Raw genomic sequence first — 14,430 nt, forward strand, 5'->3', positions numbered from 1 at the left:
ATCGTACGACGTATGGCCAGTCGAGTCTGCGTCACTCACTAAAGTAGCTGCTACTTGCTAGTACCGTAGTACATATATCCCTTGTACAGTACGGTTATTAAAATTAATGCGGTGCAAGCGCAGCGTACATTAACGTACAGCTTACTTGGTTTAATAGTAGCAATAATTATTATATAGATAGTAGGTATGTAGAATTCTCTGCCCATCTCCGGACATCTTCGTGTTGAATGAACTTGCGCCTTGCATCCGATCCGCTACAGCTTTCTTCTGTTTTTCTATTACTCACATACGCACCTCGGTATTAATTTCAAGCTCCTAATGTTGAATTGTAAACTGTCATTGTCTAAGTAAGCTTCACTGAGTTATTAGCTAAATAGATCTTTTCGTAGTTGATTAATCGATAACCAGATTGGGAATGTCCATATCCACGGATCCTGCTAGCAACAAAATTTATCGAGACATCTGGATACTCCTGCAGGAACTGGGAGCTCCCGATCCGTTCGTTCAAGATTTTGAAAGAGATGGGCGGAATAAGATCGCTGAACTGGACTGCCGGATTACGCAGCTGTTGCGCAAATTCTATGGCACGCGTGCCGTGGAAGCAGGTGTCCAGGCGATAGTTGCGGAGAGCGCTAATGGCGATGGACTTTGCGCTCAGGCAGTGCCAACGCTTGGCGCAACAATCCAGACTGCTATGACTGGTCAGCCGAAGACAGCAACTAACGTCGGACACAATGACAGCGTTGCGACGGAAGTGAACCCGACCAGTTCGGGGAGCGATAACCGCCAAGGAAAACACAGCGATGGCGGCGCTGAACATCCCACGCGTGCGGTGTCCGATGCGGTGACGAATAACGTGGACGCCAACGTCCCGCCGACATTAGACCGTGTAGTACACTTTGTGGACGAAGAAATTCCGTTAACGGAGGCCATGGCGACACAGAAGAAGAAACAGCCAGCTGCGAAAATGAGGGTGATGTCGTCGCCATCTGTTCGGAGCAAGTCGGAAGTCAAAGCTGTGCGAAAGCCGGGGAAGACGCCGTTGCCGCCGCCAGTGGTGCGGCGGTGGCCTGGTTGGCTGACGGAGATGATGCCCAGGCCCTTCCCTTATTTTCCGCAGATAGGCGACGTGGTTTACTATTATCGGCAAGAACATGCCGTGTACATTATTAACTGGCTGATGGAGGGACTTCCGGCCACAGCGATCAAAGGCCAGATGCAGAATTTCAGAGTAAGTGAGAATCAAAGAATGTTAATTTTTTACTGCCCAGTGTCCACTCCGGCACATGGGTCTGTTTTCTTGGATTGTATTTTGGACTTTCTATTATTAATAATATTTGGGGAATTTTCAATGTTTTGCCTTTTTACATGTTTCAAGTTGCACAGTAATATGCACTGCATTTTGTTGAAATTGTATTGATATAATATCTATAAGAAGTAGTAATACCACGTACAACGCGCTGGGGAAAAATTTGCCGGCTTACAGTACCAGACTCCGGTAGTGTTTTGATTTTTCTAGGACAAGGAAGAGCTGAAAATCGTTGACATGAAGTTCGTTAATGTCAGTGTCCAGCACACTCCACAAGATGCGCCCATGATTTACCACGTAGCAGAAATAGAGATGAAACGCAAGGACAGCCAACTTAATGAGAAGACATTCACGATTAGGTACAATTTACCAAATGATGGGTGAAACCTAGATACAGATACCTTATTTACTATTTGACTTTTGAACGGTTCGAAATTTGCAAGCGCGAGGGTTAATTTTTGTCACTGCTTAGCTTTCATGAAGCGTCGGATACTAAAGATTTTCTGGTTTTGGAACATCATGTGTTGCGCAGCCGGAATGAAATGTGGGAGGAAGGATCGCGGGTGAAAAGTCTGTTTTTGGAAAACGGCGAACTGCGCTGGTATAAGGGCACCATCGATGCCGCGATTCCCGACGCTGCCGGCATGTACCATATGCTTAAAGTCAGGTACGGTCTATAGCAGCGCAGTGTGTGCTACAGTATACGAAAGGTCGAAGTTTTGCATAGTCATGGACTCATGATGAAAATATTCAGAACGAAATATGCACGCTTGGACGAATCCTTTCCAGATTCGATGGGTCGAAGGATGGACCAGGGTGTGTGGAACCGGCCAGCCCATGGGATCTTCGACTACTCTCTAGTAAGGCGTTAAACACTAGTTTTTTTTCAACAACAAGTGTTTTGGCCCATGAAATTTCCGTGAACGTACACGACACTTACAACGAGTAGCAAATATGTAGGATGCTTAACAATTTCACAGGCTCGAAGTAATCACAAAATTTTGTTCACTCTTTTCAACGTTTGCGGCCATGCGCTTTAAATACTGGACTTTTAAAACACAGTAGACAATTGTTTTCTATAAAATTGCTGCCTAATCTTGTTTTCCGATCAGGTTTTCATAAATGTAACATTTTCATGTAACGATTTTCTTCGTAAATGCAACATTCTTCTTTAGTTACTGTATATACCGGTTGCATGATGTGCAATAACGGTGATGGTTGATGGTTTTAAATTGTTGCACATGCCATCTGTAATTTTCAACAGTGTATTTTTTTACAATTTTTTAAAAAATTAAAATTTGTTTTAGCTTTCAGTTTTCAGCAACAGATTTGATTTCGGACTAAATCAAAGTGAATTCAATAGTGTACTATCCGAAGTTCCGAACAATGAATTTGGATTTTAGCGAAACTGTACCAAATATGTTCCATGCAATTTAAACCGTGACATGACAATCTTAATGCAGAAGAAGAAGAACTAGCGCAAGATGGTGCTGTCATCACTTCAGCTGAACTGCACAGCATGACCTACGAACCAACACCGGCCGATTGGAACTACCAAGACCCCGCTACCGAAACCAAGCGCATCTTGAAGCTGCTGAATGCCGTATCTAAGTTGCCAGAGGCGGCATGGTTTGTGGTCGCTGTCGATTTAAAACGTTATCCCGATTATGCTGTGGAAGTGGCATATCCTGTAGATCTCAGTACCATCCAGCGACGAGTGGCGAAACAATTCTACAGGTTATTTATGACCACAGACCAGGTTATTGTGGTGATATGATTAAAATTCTTTTGACTGTTGACAGACGAAAAGAGGCGTTGATATTCGACTTCAAGCAGATCGCCATCAACAGCGAGAAGTACAATGGGGATGCGCCCATTTCCATGCAGGCCCACGTTATAGCTGACATATGCACTGACTTCACAAAGTACGCTAATAGAAAACCTTCTTTGATTTGGTGTAAGTACTACGTTAAGATAAGCACTTAAACTACTTATTAACGCTATTCCTGCTCGCTTGATCATTTGCCGCTCGGAGGATGTCGGGGCAAGTACTCGAAAGCCGACGATGTCCAAACGGTCGCAACTGAACGGCGCCGTTGGTCATCGACTTCCGTTGAGACGAGCCGCGCCGAACACCCCATTATTGAATTTGAACCATAGCACAACTTCGATCGGAACAAGATATATAACACAACAGAATTTCTAAGTAAATCAGCAGGACTTCCGGGTGGGAGGGCGCGATTTTATAATTCGCAAGAACTCAAGTTTAGGCGTACTTCTCTAAATCGAACTGATCTTATACAGTAACATTCATCCGCGTACTTATTGTCGATTATTATAGATAAGTAAATAAACGACACTATCGCCCGGCGTTAACAGTATTTAACGTCGTAGACGTTAAATACCATTAATATTACATACATACTACATAGCTTTCGAGCATTAGAATTGCTTTGACCTTTCTCTTTCCTGATAAGAGCCAATGGTTAATATTACCAAGTCTCGTGGGGCGCTTGACAGCTTTCCACATTGTTTTCGTTAGGGAAGCGTTTTGATAAGTATTTAATTTTTTAATTAAATGTTTTATGTGATTTTTTTTATTTATTTTATTTATTCAAGCGATCCATCGGTCCACGCTTTGCAATCCACTTTCATTGAAAGCGTTAAGATAAAGTGGAGTACGGAATTCGAAGCCCGCAAGAAATCTGCATCACGAGTGCCTGCCAACGCGCGCACTGGCCGGCCCGAGGAATCGGGCATGGAACCCGCCAACGTTCCTCAGGTTATGCCAGATGAGCCCACCAAACAACCGTATGGTGCAAATCCAGGTCATGAACAACGGGAAACTGCCGGCATAATTAAACGCACAGTATCCGGGCGGATAGTGAAGGCACCAAAACTTTATGAGCCGGTGTAAGGCTAGTAACCAGTGACAGTCTGAAAATGTATCCGGACGGTTCGGGATGGATGAATTTTAATAGATAACGACGTTGCCAGTTGTCATAACGTGTGCAGATTTTTAATTATTTTTTCAGGGATATTATGTAATGAAAACTTCCTGTAAGTTGTGAAGAACATTAAGGACTTCGCTGTGAGCATTAAGCAATCAGTAGCAAGTTTGTTATCTACTTCCGAGTGCAATAAGAAGTTTTCGAACATCTTGTTACTTAATTAGAATATTTTACAGCAGTCGTGGTCGTTAAGTGTTCAAACTGATGGTTCCCGGCCAAGCATTTTTGTTTGGCATTGTTTAATTAAGGAATAAATTAGCAGTAGTCGTAGGCCTAGGGAACGCCTGTTTTCACCAAAAATCTCGAATGACGCAAACGATTCACACTACATTAATGACTTCATTCGGCAGTACAAATTCGCCTCTGTAAATTCACTCTACACGTACTACCTAAAAAAATGATGCAAATTTAGCATTAAGAAAACAAGATCTCGAATGACGCAAACGATTTTATATGTTTTCTTAAATGTTCACATCTGCATCATTTTTAGGTAGTGTAGTGTGAATTTACAGAGCCGAATTTGTACTGCCGAATGAAGTTTGCTTTGCGGAATGATATAGAAGTACGGTAATTGGCTAAATTCTAACAAAACACACTTTCACGTCGGGAAACCGGAAGCGTCTGTAAGAGTTAGTACGCATACACTGTAGGCGTACTGACTCGTACAGACGCTTCCGGTTTCCCGATGTATGATTCTGCTCTCTCAACTTCCTCAAGCATCCCGACAACAAAGGTCAAAACTATATTTAGATTGGGTGTATCGATAACGCCCAGCGCCACTGTCATCTCGCCATGCATCACTCGTGACTAGCCAGTAGCCACTGCTGCGCTTGCACGTTCGAGCAAGCCGGATGTGCTGGATATTGTTCACAAGCACAAATGCCAGAAATCCATTTTAGCGAATAAACTAACGTAAGTACTGCCGCGGTACTTGGGATCGATGATTTACTTGCTTTTCTATTTACCCCACTACACAGTACTGTCTTAAAGCTCGCCTTTCCTTTTTTTTGGTTAACCGCAGTCCACACACACAACGGATTTCTTTCTGAATTTGTTTGTTTAAATACAAATCGTAATTATGCGGTTTCTTTGGACTCTGCAGAAAGGGCGCAAGCTGTGATGCGATAACGATATTCGCACAAACTGCACTTGTGCGGCTGTGCCGATCCGATAGCGTCCGACGTCGCTGCTATGTACGCACTACGCACTGCACAATAAGCAGAGTGCGGGTTTGTTTTGCGTATCCTGGAGATTCGATAGTTGATTGTCTAGTCTAGCGCAAAAAAAACCTGTCTAGCGTTTACCGTTATCACTCAGTTGTGGAATGTTTTCAGAACATTGTTCTGTTATCATCTGAGTAAGCCGTTCTGCAGTGGATTCCAAAGAAGGATTGCAAATGTCATTAATCATGGATCCCGCTGCAAAAAACAAAATATATCGCGATGTTTGGATTCTCCTGCAGCGACTGGGCGCTCCCGATGATTTCATCCAGGATTTCGAGAAAGATGGCCGCGACAGGGTCGCGGAGCTCGATTGCAATGTGCTGCAGCTGCTGCGGAAATTCTATGGCTCGCGCGTGGTGACAGCAGAATCACAGACGGAACCTGCGTGGAGTTCACAGTTCGGGTTAGACGGCGATCGCATGGTGGAAGACCCGCACACAATGGCTGAATCAGCTGTTGCCGCCGCAGCCATTGTGCCTGATACGAGCGTCGATGCTGCGATACAGGTTGTTGCGCCCGTCTTGAATTCAGCGCACTCATCTCTCCCGTTGGAGAAACGATTGGATGCGGATTCCGAAAGGCGTGTGGTCGAGGTTTGTGTTTGCTGCAGGTTTCTCTGATTTATAGTTATAGTTTATATTAGTAGAATAGTAGTTACAAGTTTTATTATGTCCTGTTGGTTTCTACATGCATTTAAGCATTTCCCTACTTCTGATTTGTACTCTTTTTGATGTGCACCCGCCTTCGAAAATCGTATACAGTTTAAATTTGTTTCGCCGGTTATACGATTTTATTAGCTGATGATTATGAATGTGTTGTACCGTTTTGATATCGGTTTATCATCATGTACGTAATTATCGTAGTGAAATTATGCGGTTGTTGAATGTTGTTTGTTCAGGTTTTGCAGCATACATTCGAATTGTGTTGCTGCATTGTTTTGGTTTTGCATAATGGTAGCTAAGGCTAAGTAGATGATGTTTTTTATTTAGACTTCTTATGTTATGATTGTCTCTTCGTTTGTGTGCATGTATGATTTAGCAAGTTGATTGCCGATGCAGACTTTAATACCATCACGTTGTCTTGTTATCGTTGTTATGTTTCAAAGATGCAACAGATTTGTTTGGGTTGGTTTTGCGAAACCCTTAACCGTAAATACTTGTTTTCCTTCAACCTCTTCGGAGTATTAATTGTCGCTTATATTTTTTTCAGAATGTTCAGCAGCAGCAGGGCGCCCCTGCAATAGATCCAGTACCAGCAGCACCGATGACTTCACATTCGCCGGAGCCGCGCTCCGTTATTGATGAAGCATTTGACAGCTGGCGCGAAAACACGATTCGTAAACGAAAACTTCACGACGATTCCGGTAGTGAAGATGAGGACACTGAGACCGAAGGTACAGCATTTGCCGTTGGACTGTCGACGGCTGACATGAAGGACAGCTCGGTAAGAAGAAACAGCATTGATTCCAGCCATCGACTGACTTACAGGGCGGATTAAATTGTCCGCTGCCGATGGATTTGTATTTGAAAATATAACTGTTAGTTCCATTTTAGGGTGACGATGCCCTGACTAACGCTGCGGACGATCCATCGGATAATTCCAACGGAAGTTTCCGGAAGAAATACTATAAAAGAACTCGCATTTCCATTACAACAGGCAAGCGTTATCGGCACAGAGGGAAAAATCCACCCTCGGATCAGACTGCTTGTAAACGCAAGATGATTAAAAAGTCCAAAAGCGGGAAACCCCTGAAGGTACCGAAAAGCACTTATTATAAGCCACCAAAGAAATCTCAGCCGAGAACCAGTGGCATGTGGCCTGGGAAGAGAACAGACAGCGGCGAGATAAAGATTGTTTCCGCTAACTGCTGGATGGATAGGGTGAAAAGGGAGGACAGCATGGAGTCGGGCTTTATCGGGCCGAAATGTGGACATAAATCGAAAAGCATCAAATTTGACCTGAACAATTTTGTCCTGTCGACCCCTGCAGGCAGTGAACTGCTCTTTTCGCCCAAAAAGCGCAGACACCTGACCTATGCGTATCCCAAATGGCTCACCGGTTTTTATCCGGGACCGTCTCCCTTCTTTCCGCAGATCGGTGATGTGGTGTATTATTTTCGAGAAAGATACGAGGCATTTATAAAGGAGATGAGGCGCGTCGCCCATCGTAATGGAACGAAATGTAACCTGGAATTTTCTGACCCAAATTTAGGAGTAAGTATGTTTCACGAAAATTATTAAACCCAGTTCCACTTTCGTACGCGGTCTAGTGCAGCTTATATAAGACTGTATGAACTTGTTGTTCATGAGTTTATAGGTAACAGCTTTAGCAGTCACTTTCCTTCTGAATAGCGTGTTGTTTCACATGTTTGAGTTGAGGATTGCCAGCTGTTTTGTTTTTAGAAGTATGAATTTTTCAAAATACTTTCTAATTTTAGGACATGGAGCTGTTTAAAGTAATGGATATACAGTTTATCACAGAACCGCCGGATTACGCTCCATATGCTATGTTAGATTTGGAGCGGTTGTCCTGCGATGAGGACAATTGTGCAACCGGCCAGCGTTTTTTCATGCGGTAACGCTTCGTATTACATTGTTTTCACTCATTGGAACGTTGGTATGGTTTCTGTAGGTATCAAGATATGAAGGATGTGGCCGATATCTTCGTGATGCAGGATGTTGTCAGACGCCGCAAGACGGAATTCCAAGCCGGTCAGCGGGTGCGTGCCATTTTCGAGGAGAGGGGAGCACTGCGCTGGTCCAATGGCACGGTAATGAAAGTGGATGACGATGAAAAGAAAATGATGTCTATGGGTCGGCTGGATTCTATTCATGTGTTGTAAGTTTTTTCACGGTTCTCTGCTGTGGTGCCCTAAACTGTCTTAGTTTAGTTTTTTACATTTCAGGAGCAGATAAACCTTGAGACACTAGATAGTCAGATGTTTCCCTTTGGTTCATATTCAGCTGAATAGTTCGTTTGTGTTTTCTACATAGTACATACCTATGACGAGTAATTCTAATCAGCTCCGTATAATTCCAGTAATTTATTCGAATAATTTATTTGCTTCTGGATAAATAATCCTGATAGTACTAATGTTAATTAAGGCTGGATTCGCGAAGAGAAAAAGATCCACAGTGGGATCCTCTCAGTCCCTGGGATTTGCAGTTGATTCCTAAAGGTAATCAAAGCTTGTTCACTTTGATTTTGAAATCGGTATATAGAAAATGTAGCGTATTTGCATTTACTGGTAAATCATTCTCTGCGAAATGTTTGATAACATGTAGAAGAGAAGGACATCGAAAGGAACTCTACCGAGTACGAAGAAGGTCGAGTAGTTACGCGGTCAGAACTGCGCAGTTTGGCCTACGCTCCCAGACCGGACGACTGGGGCGGCAGACCGCCGTATGAGGTGGAGAAAACCATTCGGAAGAAACTAAAGAAAGTGCTGTACAGAAATGAGGTGGAACGCTTCCGCCGTCCGGTTGATCTAGCGAAGTATCCACAGTATTATAAGGAGATCGCCTATCCAATGGATTTGACTACCGTGATTCGCCGACTAAAATACCGCTTCTATCGGTGAGTTTTGTCGTATAATTTGTTAATCTCTGCTTAATAAATTCCTAACCGTAGCTTATTTTTATTATTGCTTTCTAAATGATTTAAAATCACTGTAAGTTACTTATTAAATCCAGGCCTAATCGACCCTTTCAAAGTGCAGTAAGATTTGTTGCACTTATCATTTCAAAAAGCGCATAAATGGCTTCGCGCTGTACAGTATTTTAATGGTAAACTTCTTGATAAGATGCTTGCAAAAAATCGTAGTGGGTATACTTTGTTTTACTGCAGCCGGAAAGCAGCGCTGTTGTTTGATATCCGGCAGTTGGTGGCTAACTGCAGAGCTCACTGTGGTTATTCCAAGGAGGACGTGGAAAATGCCAAGCTTCTGGCAGCAGTGTGCGAGGATATTGTGGAGTAAGAATAGCTGTTCAGTTAGCTGGATTATCCGCATTCACTGCTTTCTATCGAAAATAGAATCAATCAGTATATTTATCGCACTGGATAGTTTGCTACGAATTTTTTATACTAAATGCACTCCAACAATTTTTTTCTGCTGTATATATATGCGCTGCGGCAACTCAATACTGCTTATAATTTCCTTACCATTATGCTCTGTTTCAGTAGTATTTCTAGCTCTTGATCTAAAATGACTTGATTGATGTTGAATCGGTTTTCTTTTACGAAACGCTTCTTTAGGAAGTGCTACATGTAGTTGTGGGCATGTCTCTGGGCTAGTGCTGCTGCAGTGATTTTGTAATTATAATCGTTGTATCATACTGTTTTGCACTGCAGTTAATGATTACTCAACATATTCCAGTTATAGGTTTCCGTTTGTCTTTGCAGGAATCCTGAAAAAACAGCCACTGTTGACGAGATCTGGGAAGCAAAACGAAATTAACTTGTGAATTTGTCTGATGGTTATATGGGTTACTTACATAAATGGATCTGGATTGGGATTTTCTTTAGTATTATTATCTGGATTATCTGGATCGGGATTTTCATCTGGATTGGGATTTTCTTTAGTTGACTATAACAACAGTATTTTGGTTGTTTTTAAGCGCTTTGCTTTAACGACAGCCTTTATTTACCGGTAAACTGGTTCGTTTTTAAGAACTGGTTTTTGTTAACGCAGTTTGGACGTCCAGTTAAAATCTCCATGCATCCAAATCAAAGTTGATGTCTACCAAAGCCTTAATTTTGTACAGATCTGTTGTATTTTCGAGTGGCTATTGAAATAATTTTTGAAGATGCACGGAATTGCTATTATTAAAGTCAGTGTTTGTGTAAATGTGTAGTACACGGTACTCACTTGTCAGTATTGTCAAAGACTGTGAGATGGGGAAAATGTGCAGAAATCCGGACACATCCAAATCAATAAAGCATATCATTTCCTGGCATGTTTATACAAAAGGAAGTAAAAGGATTATGATTTCATTATTTTATCTTCTAAATTTAATAAAGAATTCGTTCAATTACCCATATCTGTATTTATTTTACATACGAAGTGGACTGGATACTAGTGGATAGACGGTAATTTACAATTTCACAGTAACGGCTACGTAAGCACTCGTTTTACGGTGAGATCATGCATTGATATGCGATAGCGGCCAGCAAGTATACTCGTAATACACTGTGGTCGAAAAAATATATGTACCCAAATTGTTTTTCTTATGCGGGGATCAGCGAGATTATGATTTATAAGTAGTATCAAAAAAAGATTTCGTGCAAGGAATATCGAATTTACAACCAGTTAAGGAGACCTAACGCAATTTTACTAAACAATGTTTTCGAAATAATTAGAAGAACGCTAAACAACGTTACATCCTAAATATCCATCCGTCAAATCCTAGATTCAGTTGACTACGCATTCATTAAATTCTCAATACAGCCTTTTTCTTGCCACTCCATTTTTCATTATTCTGACGGTTACAAGCAAATGTGGAGTTTCACAAATACAATCCCTCCGGAGTCTTTTCCTGCTTCCGATACAGAACGGTTTCTTTCGCTTTCAGGAAGTCATCATTGGTGACTTTCATCCGTCGCTCCCGAAGAGCCATTAGGCCAGCTTCCGTGCAGATGGCCTGCAATAAGCACAAGCTTATTTATAGTCATAAAAATCATAATTATTTGATAAAATAAAGGTAACAAATTGCTTTTCCCGGTTGATCGTTTTCAAATCAAGATCAATCAATCAAACATAAATCATTCAATCGATTAATTTCAAACTAATCAAGACTAGCGTCCCCATATGCAATGTCTCTACAACTGGACGCATGATGTGACTGTACCTTGATATCGGCGCCTGACAAATCGTCCTTCGCCATGACGTAATCATCCAGATTAACGTCATCCGCCAAGGTCATGCGTCCGGTGTGGATGTTGAAGATGCGCCGCTTGGTCTTTTCGTCCGGGAGCGGAAATTCTATCTTCCTGTCAATGCGCCCGGGTCGGATAAGCGCCGGATCCAGTGTTTCAATACGATTGGTGGCCATTATAACCTGACACAGAACGCACTCAATATTTCTAAAATTTTCACTCCAAAATTACTTAAATAACGAATTAAAAATACGCAGCCATCACTTGGGCCATAAGTTTTATTAATTGAAAGACGTACTTTCACGTCAGCCATCGTGTCGAAACCGTCCAACTGATTTAGTAGCTGCAAAATGAATTGAATGCATCAGAACAGAAGGAGAAAGCAAACTTTCCAAACTGCAGTTACCTCTAACATGGTTCGCTGAATTTCTCTTTCTCCACCCGAATTTGAATCATATCGCTTAGTTCCCACAGCATCAATTTCGTCGATGAAAACGATCGAAGGCGCGTGCTCCTGAGCGACACGGAAAAGCTCCCGAACCAATTTCGGCCCATCTCCCTATTATAGTATGAACGTTAATCACACCACCGTTGAAGTGCATACCAACTTAAAACAAGTTATGATTTTTTTCTGACGCTACTTAATCAAGCTTTATAGTCTCGCAAAATCGTAACTAAACTTCCAATAAATCTACAATTAAAGAAACTGTGAACTGGAAAGCTCAAAGTATTGTAAGTACCCAACACCACCCAATTAATTTATTTAAGCACAAGAAATCAATTTGTTTTCGGAAAAATTGTTCAAATTTCGACCCCATCACTTGTCAGTGATATCAGAAGCTACCAGAAACAAATGAATACCAGTAAATCCAAAACCGCAGTTATTTTTTTGATATTTACCAGGTATTTCTGGATGAGCTCAGATCCGACCACACGCAAAAACGTAGCTGATGTCTGGTTGGCCACCGCTTTCGCAAGGAGCGTTTTACCTGTAAAACCATCACACCGCGATTGTCGCTGTGTAGTAAGTAATTATTCCCTTACGAAATTCTTGAAAACATAAGAGAGCCGACATACAACATACATACTCTTGGTATACACTACTATACAGTACTGTCAGTACATACATACACCGGGATGCAGTACGTATGTATGTCAATTTTTTGTTCTCATTAGGCTTCCATTCCGTTGTGTGAAATCATTTAAAACACATACCTGTGCCAGGGGGACCATACAAGATCACTCCTTTTGGAGGTTTAATTCCCATCTCTTCGTAATATTCGGGATGCGTCATCGGCAGTTCGACGGCTTCTTTAATTTCCTGAATCTGCACATCCAGGCCGCCGATATCGGCATACGTTTCAACCGGAGCTTTCTCCAATTTCATCACACTGAACAGAAAAATAACTTCCGTACAACCCTAAAACTTACTGCTTACAGCACTTTTATGATAAAAAAGGATAAAAAATCACAATCATCTTTAAGGCACACAGACAGTGTCAGTGTCAGAACTGCGCGATTCACAATTGTTCACTAAGTTATGAATTTACGATGGTATATGATTATATCATTTAAATTCCATGCTTACACCATCGTAGTATTTAACACAATTTTAACATCAGTTGGTTTCGAAAACACATTAGAAAACTGCACTTCTATAGTTTTATTGCAAAGACATAACTATTATAAGCGCGTAACAAAAAAAGTAGAATGCCGAAATGCACTGAACGCGATCTTTAAATAAGAATATAATTTTCAGATCATTTCCGTCAGGAAATGACGGAAAAAAGAAAAAGTACTTACCTAACCATGGGATCGGTATCGTCGTTCAGCACTCCGACGACAGCATGAACCTTATGGTTCAGCAGCACTGTACATCCGGGCTCCAGCTGATCTTTATCCACAAAGGACAGTACACTGACGTAGTGTTCGCTGCCCACTGATGTCGACACTATTGCGTGATTATCGTCGATGATCTCTTCCAAATTGCCCACATTCAACGGCGTCCCCCGCAGCTCGTCCACCTTGGTGCGCTCCTCGTCTTCCTTCTCGTCTTGGGGTTTCAGTCGTTCCTGATTGCGCAAAAACTCTTCTTCCAACAGAAGAAAATCCTTAATGCGTTCCATTTTCAACAGACGCAAGCGACAGCGCTGGTACGGAGTGACGGTGGGCAGTTTGGATGCAGCATCGGGTCCCTTGGTCTTCTTCCGCTTCTTCCCCACACGTGTGGGCACCGGAGGCTCATATTTGCGCTTCTGCTTGTCTTCTTTCCCGTCGCCTTTCCGTCGACCACCAGACTGATTTTGGCCCATTATTCAACAACTTAATTTCACACTGTCATACAATACAGGACCCAAAGACAGTCGATAAAAATTTGCGCATGAAAATACATCGACAAAAATCAAACTGCACTGCAAAAATAAACACGTCTTTAAAAGTAAGACTGATCGTGCAATACTACGAATTTCTATGTTACGCTGAGTTTATCGCTGCAGGTCTTCTATGCAGTAGATTTGGATGCGCAAATTTGTTGGGTTCGCTAATAATATTGCTTACTAATGCTGCGCAGTGCGCACTGCAGTCTGTTACGGGTTCACTTCGTTCCAAATTACATGATGGCGTTCATGTGAACGCCCGCTGGGGAGAATGCCCTGCTGTTGGGCAAGATTAATTATTTAGCGGTGACCTGATGGTTTTGGACTTTTGGTCAAGCAGCAGTGTGGCGAAACTTTCGCCGCGAAAGTTTCCAGAAGCCACCCCGAGCCCCGACCACTTCCTCGTCAGCTAACTGAGCGAATTGTAAGATTCACCAGGAGAAATTTTATTATGTCGCACAGCAACTTTAAGTCCTCAAGCAGCCAGCTGAATTCTTTACCGTGAATGATTTTCAGTTCGTACGGAATATTTATTAGCAGTTTAATTGGCAGAATATGCGCGACCTCTAACCGCGTTCTCTCCAAAAATATGAGTTATTTCTATCCAAGTAATGTGCGTCGGCAAGTCAGTCGGCTCA

The 14,430-nt window shown here is 42.2% G+C and overlaps 3 protein-coding genes across 7 annotated transcripts; 2 read left to right on the forward strand and 1 right to left on the reverse strand.

Moving 5' to 3' along the window:
• The first annotated feature begins 203 nt into the window (after positions 1-203).
• Positions 204-4,529, forward strand: LOC129589158 (PH-interacting protein-like). The gene is made up of 8 exons (XM_055483721.1): positions 204-298; positions 390-1,231; positions 1,520-1,668; positions 1,782-1,976; positions 2,099-2,169; positions 2,773-3,046; positions 3,112-3,234; positions 3,929-4,529. The coding sequence occupies exons 2-8, from the start codon at positions 416-418 to the stop codon at positions 4,224-4,226; spliced, it is 1,926 nt and encodes a 641-aa protein (XP_055339696.1). The 5' UTR covers positions 204-298; positions 390-415; the 3' UTR covers positions 4,227-4,529.
• Positions 4,530-5,096: 567 nt separating this feature from the next.
• Positions 5,097-10,466, forward strand: LOC129589032 (bromodomain and WD repeat-containing protein 3-like). 5 transcript variants are annotated; one of them, XM_055483503.1, is made up of 10 exons: positions 5,097-5,232; positions 5,655-6,136; positions 6,753-6,986; positions 7,097-7,756; positions 7,981-8,117; positions 8,175-8,381; positions 8,648-8,721; positions 8,828-9,119; positions 9,390-9,515; positions 9,925-10,466. In XM_055483503.1, the coding sequence occupies exons 2-10, from the start codon at positions 5,717-5,719 to the stop codon at positions 10,004-10,006; spliced, it is 2,232 nt and encodes a 743-aa protein (XP_055339478.1). In that variant the 5' UTR covers positions 5,097-5,232; positions 5,655-5,716; the 3' UTR covers positions 10,007-10,466. The 5 variants fall into 5 exon arrangements, with proteins under 5 accessions (XP_055339478.1, XP_055339479.1, XP_055339476.1 ...); XM_055483504.1 differs by lacking the exon at positions 5,097-5,232 and adding an exon at positions 5,249-5,513; XM_055483501.1 differs by lacking the exon at positions 5,097-5,232 and having other exon boundaries at positions 5,520-6,136.
• Positions 10,467-10,780: 314 nt separating this feature from the next.
• Positions 10,781-13,845, reverse strand: LOC129588986 (26S proteasome regulatory subunit 4). The gene is made up of 7 exons (XM_055483425.1): positions 13,221-13,845; positions 12,633-12,808; positions 12,318-12,406; positions 11,824-11,976; positions 11,716-11,760; positions 11,390-11,599; positions 10,781-11,182 (listed from the first exon to the last, which is right to left on the reverse strand). The coding sequence occupies exons 1-7, from the start codon at positions 13,727-13,729 to the stop codon at positions 11,048-11,050; spliced, it is 1,317 nt and encodes a 438-aa protein (XP_055339400.1). The 5' UTR covers positions 13,730-13,845; the 3' UTR covers positions 10,781-11,047.
• Positions 13,846-14,430: the final 585 nt, after the last annotated feature.

Source organism: Paramacrobiotus metropolitanus, unplaced genomic scaffold (assembly GCF_019649055.1).
Source record: "Paramacrobiotus metropolitanus isolate TYO unplaced genomic scaffold, Prichtersi_v1.0 Parri_scaffold0000033, whole genome shotgun sequence".
Classification (NCBI taxonomy): domain Eukaryota; kingdom Metazoa; phylum Tardigrada; class Eutardigrada; order Parachela; family Macrobiotidae; genus Paramacrobiotus; species Paramacrobiotus metropolitanus.

Excerpts from the sequence above, each read along its gene's own strand:
- LOC129589158 (XM_055483721.1), top strand. The coding sequence starts at position 416 with ATGTCCATATCCACGGATCCTGCTAGCAACAAAATTTATCGAGACATC. Across the intron at positions 1,669-1,781 it reads GAGAAGACATTCACGATTAG|CTTTCATGAAGCGTCGGATA; the intron begins GTACAATTTACC and ends GTCACTGCTTAG. Across the intron at positions 3,047-3,111 it reads GTGGCGAAACAATTCTACAG|ACGAAAAGAGGCGTTGATAT; the intron begins GTTATTTATGAC and ends GACTGTTGACAG.
- LOC129589032 (XM_055483503.1), top strand. The coding sequence starts at position 5,717 with ATGTCATTAATCATGGATCCCGCTGCAAAAAACAAAATATATCGCGAT. Across the intron at positions 8,722-8,827 it reads TTTGCAGTTGATTCCTAAAG|AAGAGAAGGACATCGAAAGG; the intron begins GTAATCAAAGCT and ends GATAACATGTAG. Across the intron at positions 9,120-9,389 it reads CTAAAATACCGCTTCTATCG|CCGGAAAGCAGCGCTGTTGT; the intron begins GTGAGTTTTGTC and ends GTTTTACTGCAG.
- LOC129588986 (XM_055483425.1), bottom strand. The coding sequence starts at position 13,729 with ATGGGCCAAAATCAGTCTGGTGGTCGACGGAAAGGCGACGGGAAAGAA. Across the intron at positions 11,977-12,317 it reads AGCTCATCCAGAAATACCTG|GGAGATGGGCCGAAATTGGT; the intron begins GTAAATATCAAA and ends ATACTATAATAG. Across the intron at positions 11,600-11,715 it reads ACACGATGGCTGACGTGAAA|GTTATAATGGCCACCAATCG; the intron begins GTACGTCTTTCA and ends GTTCTGTGTCAG.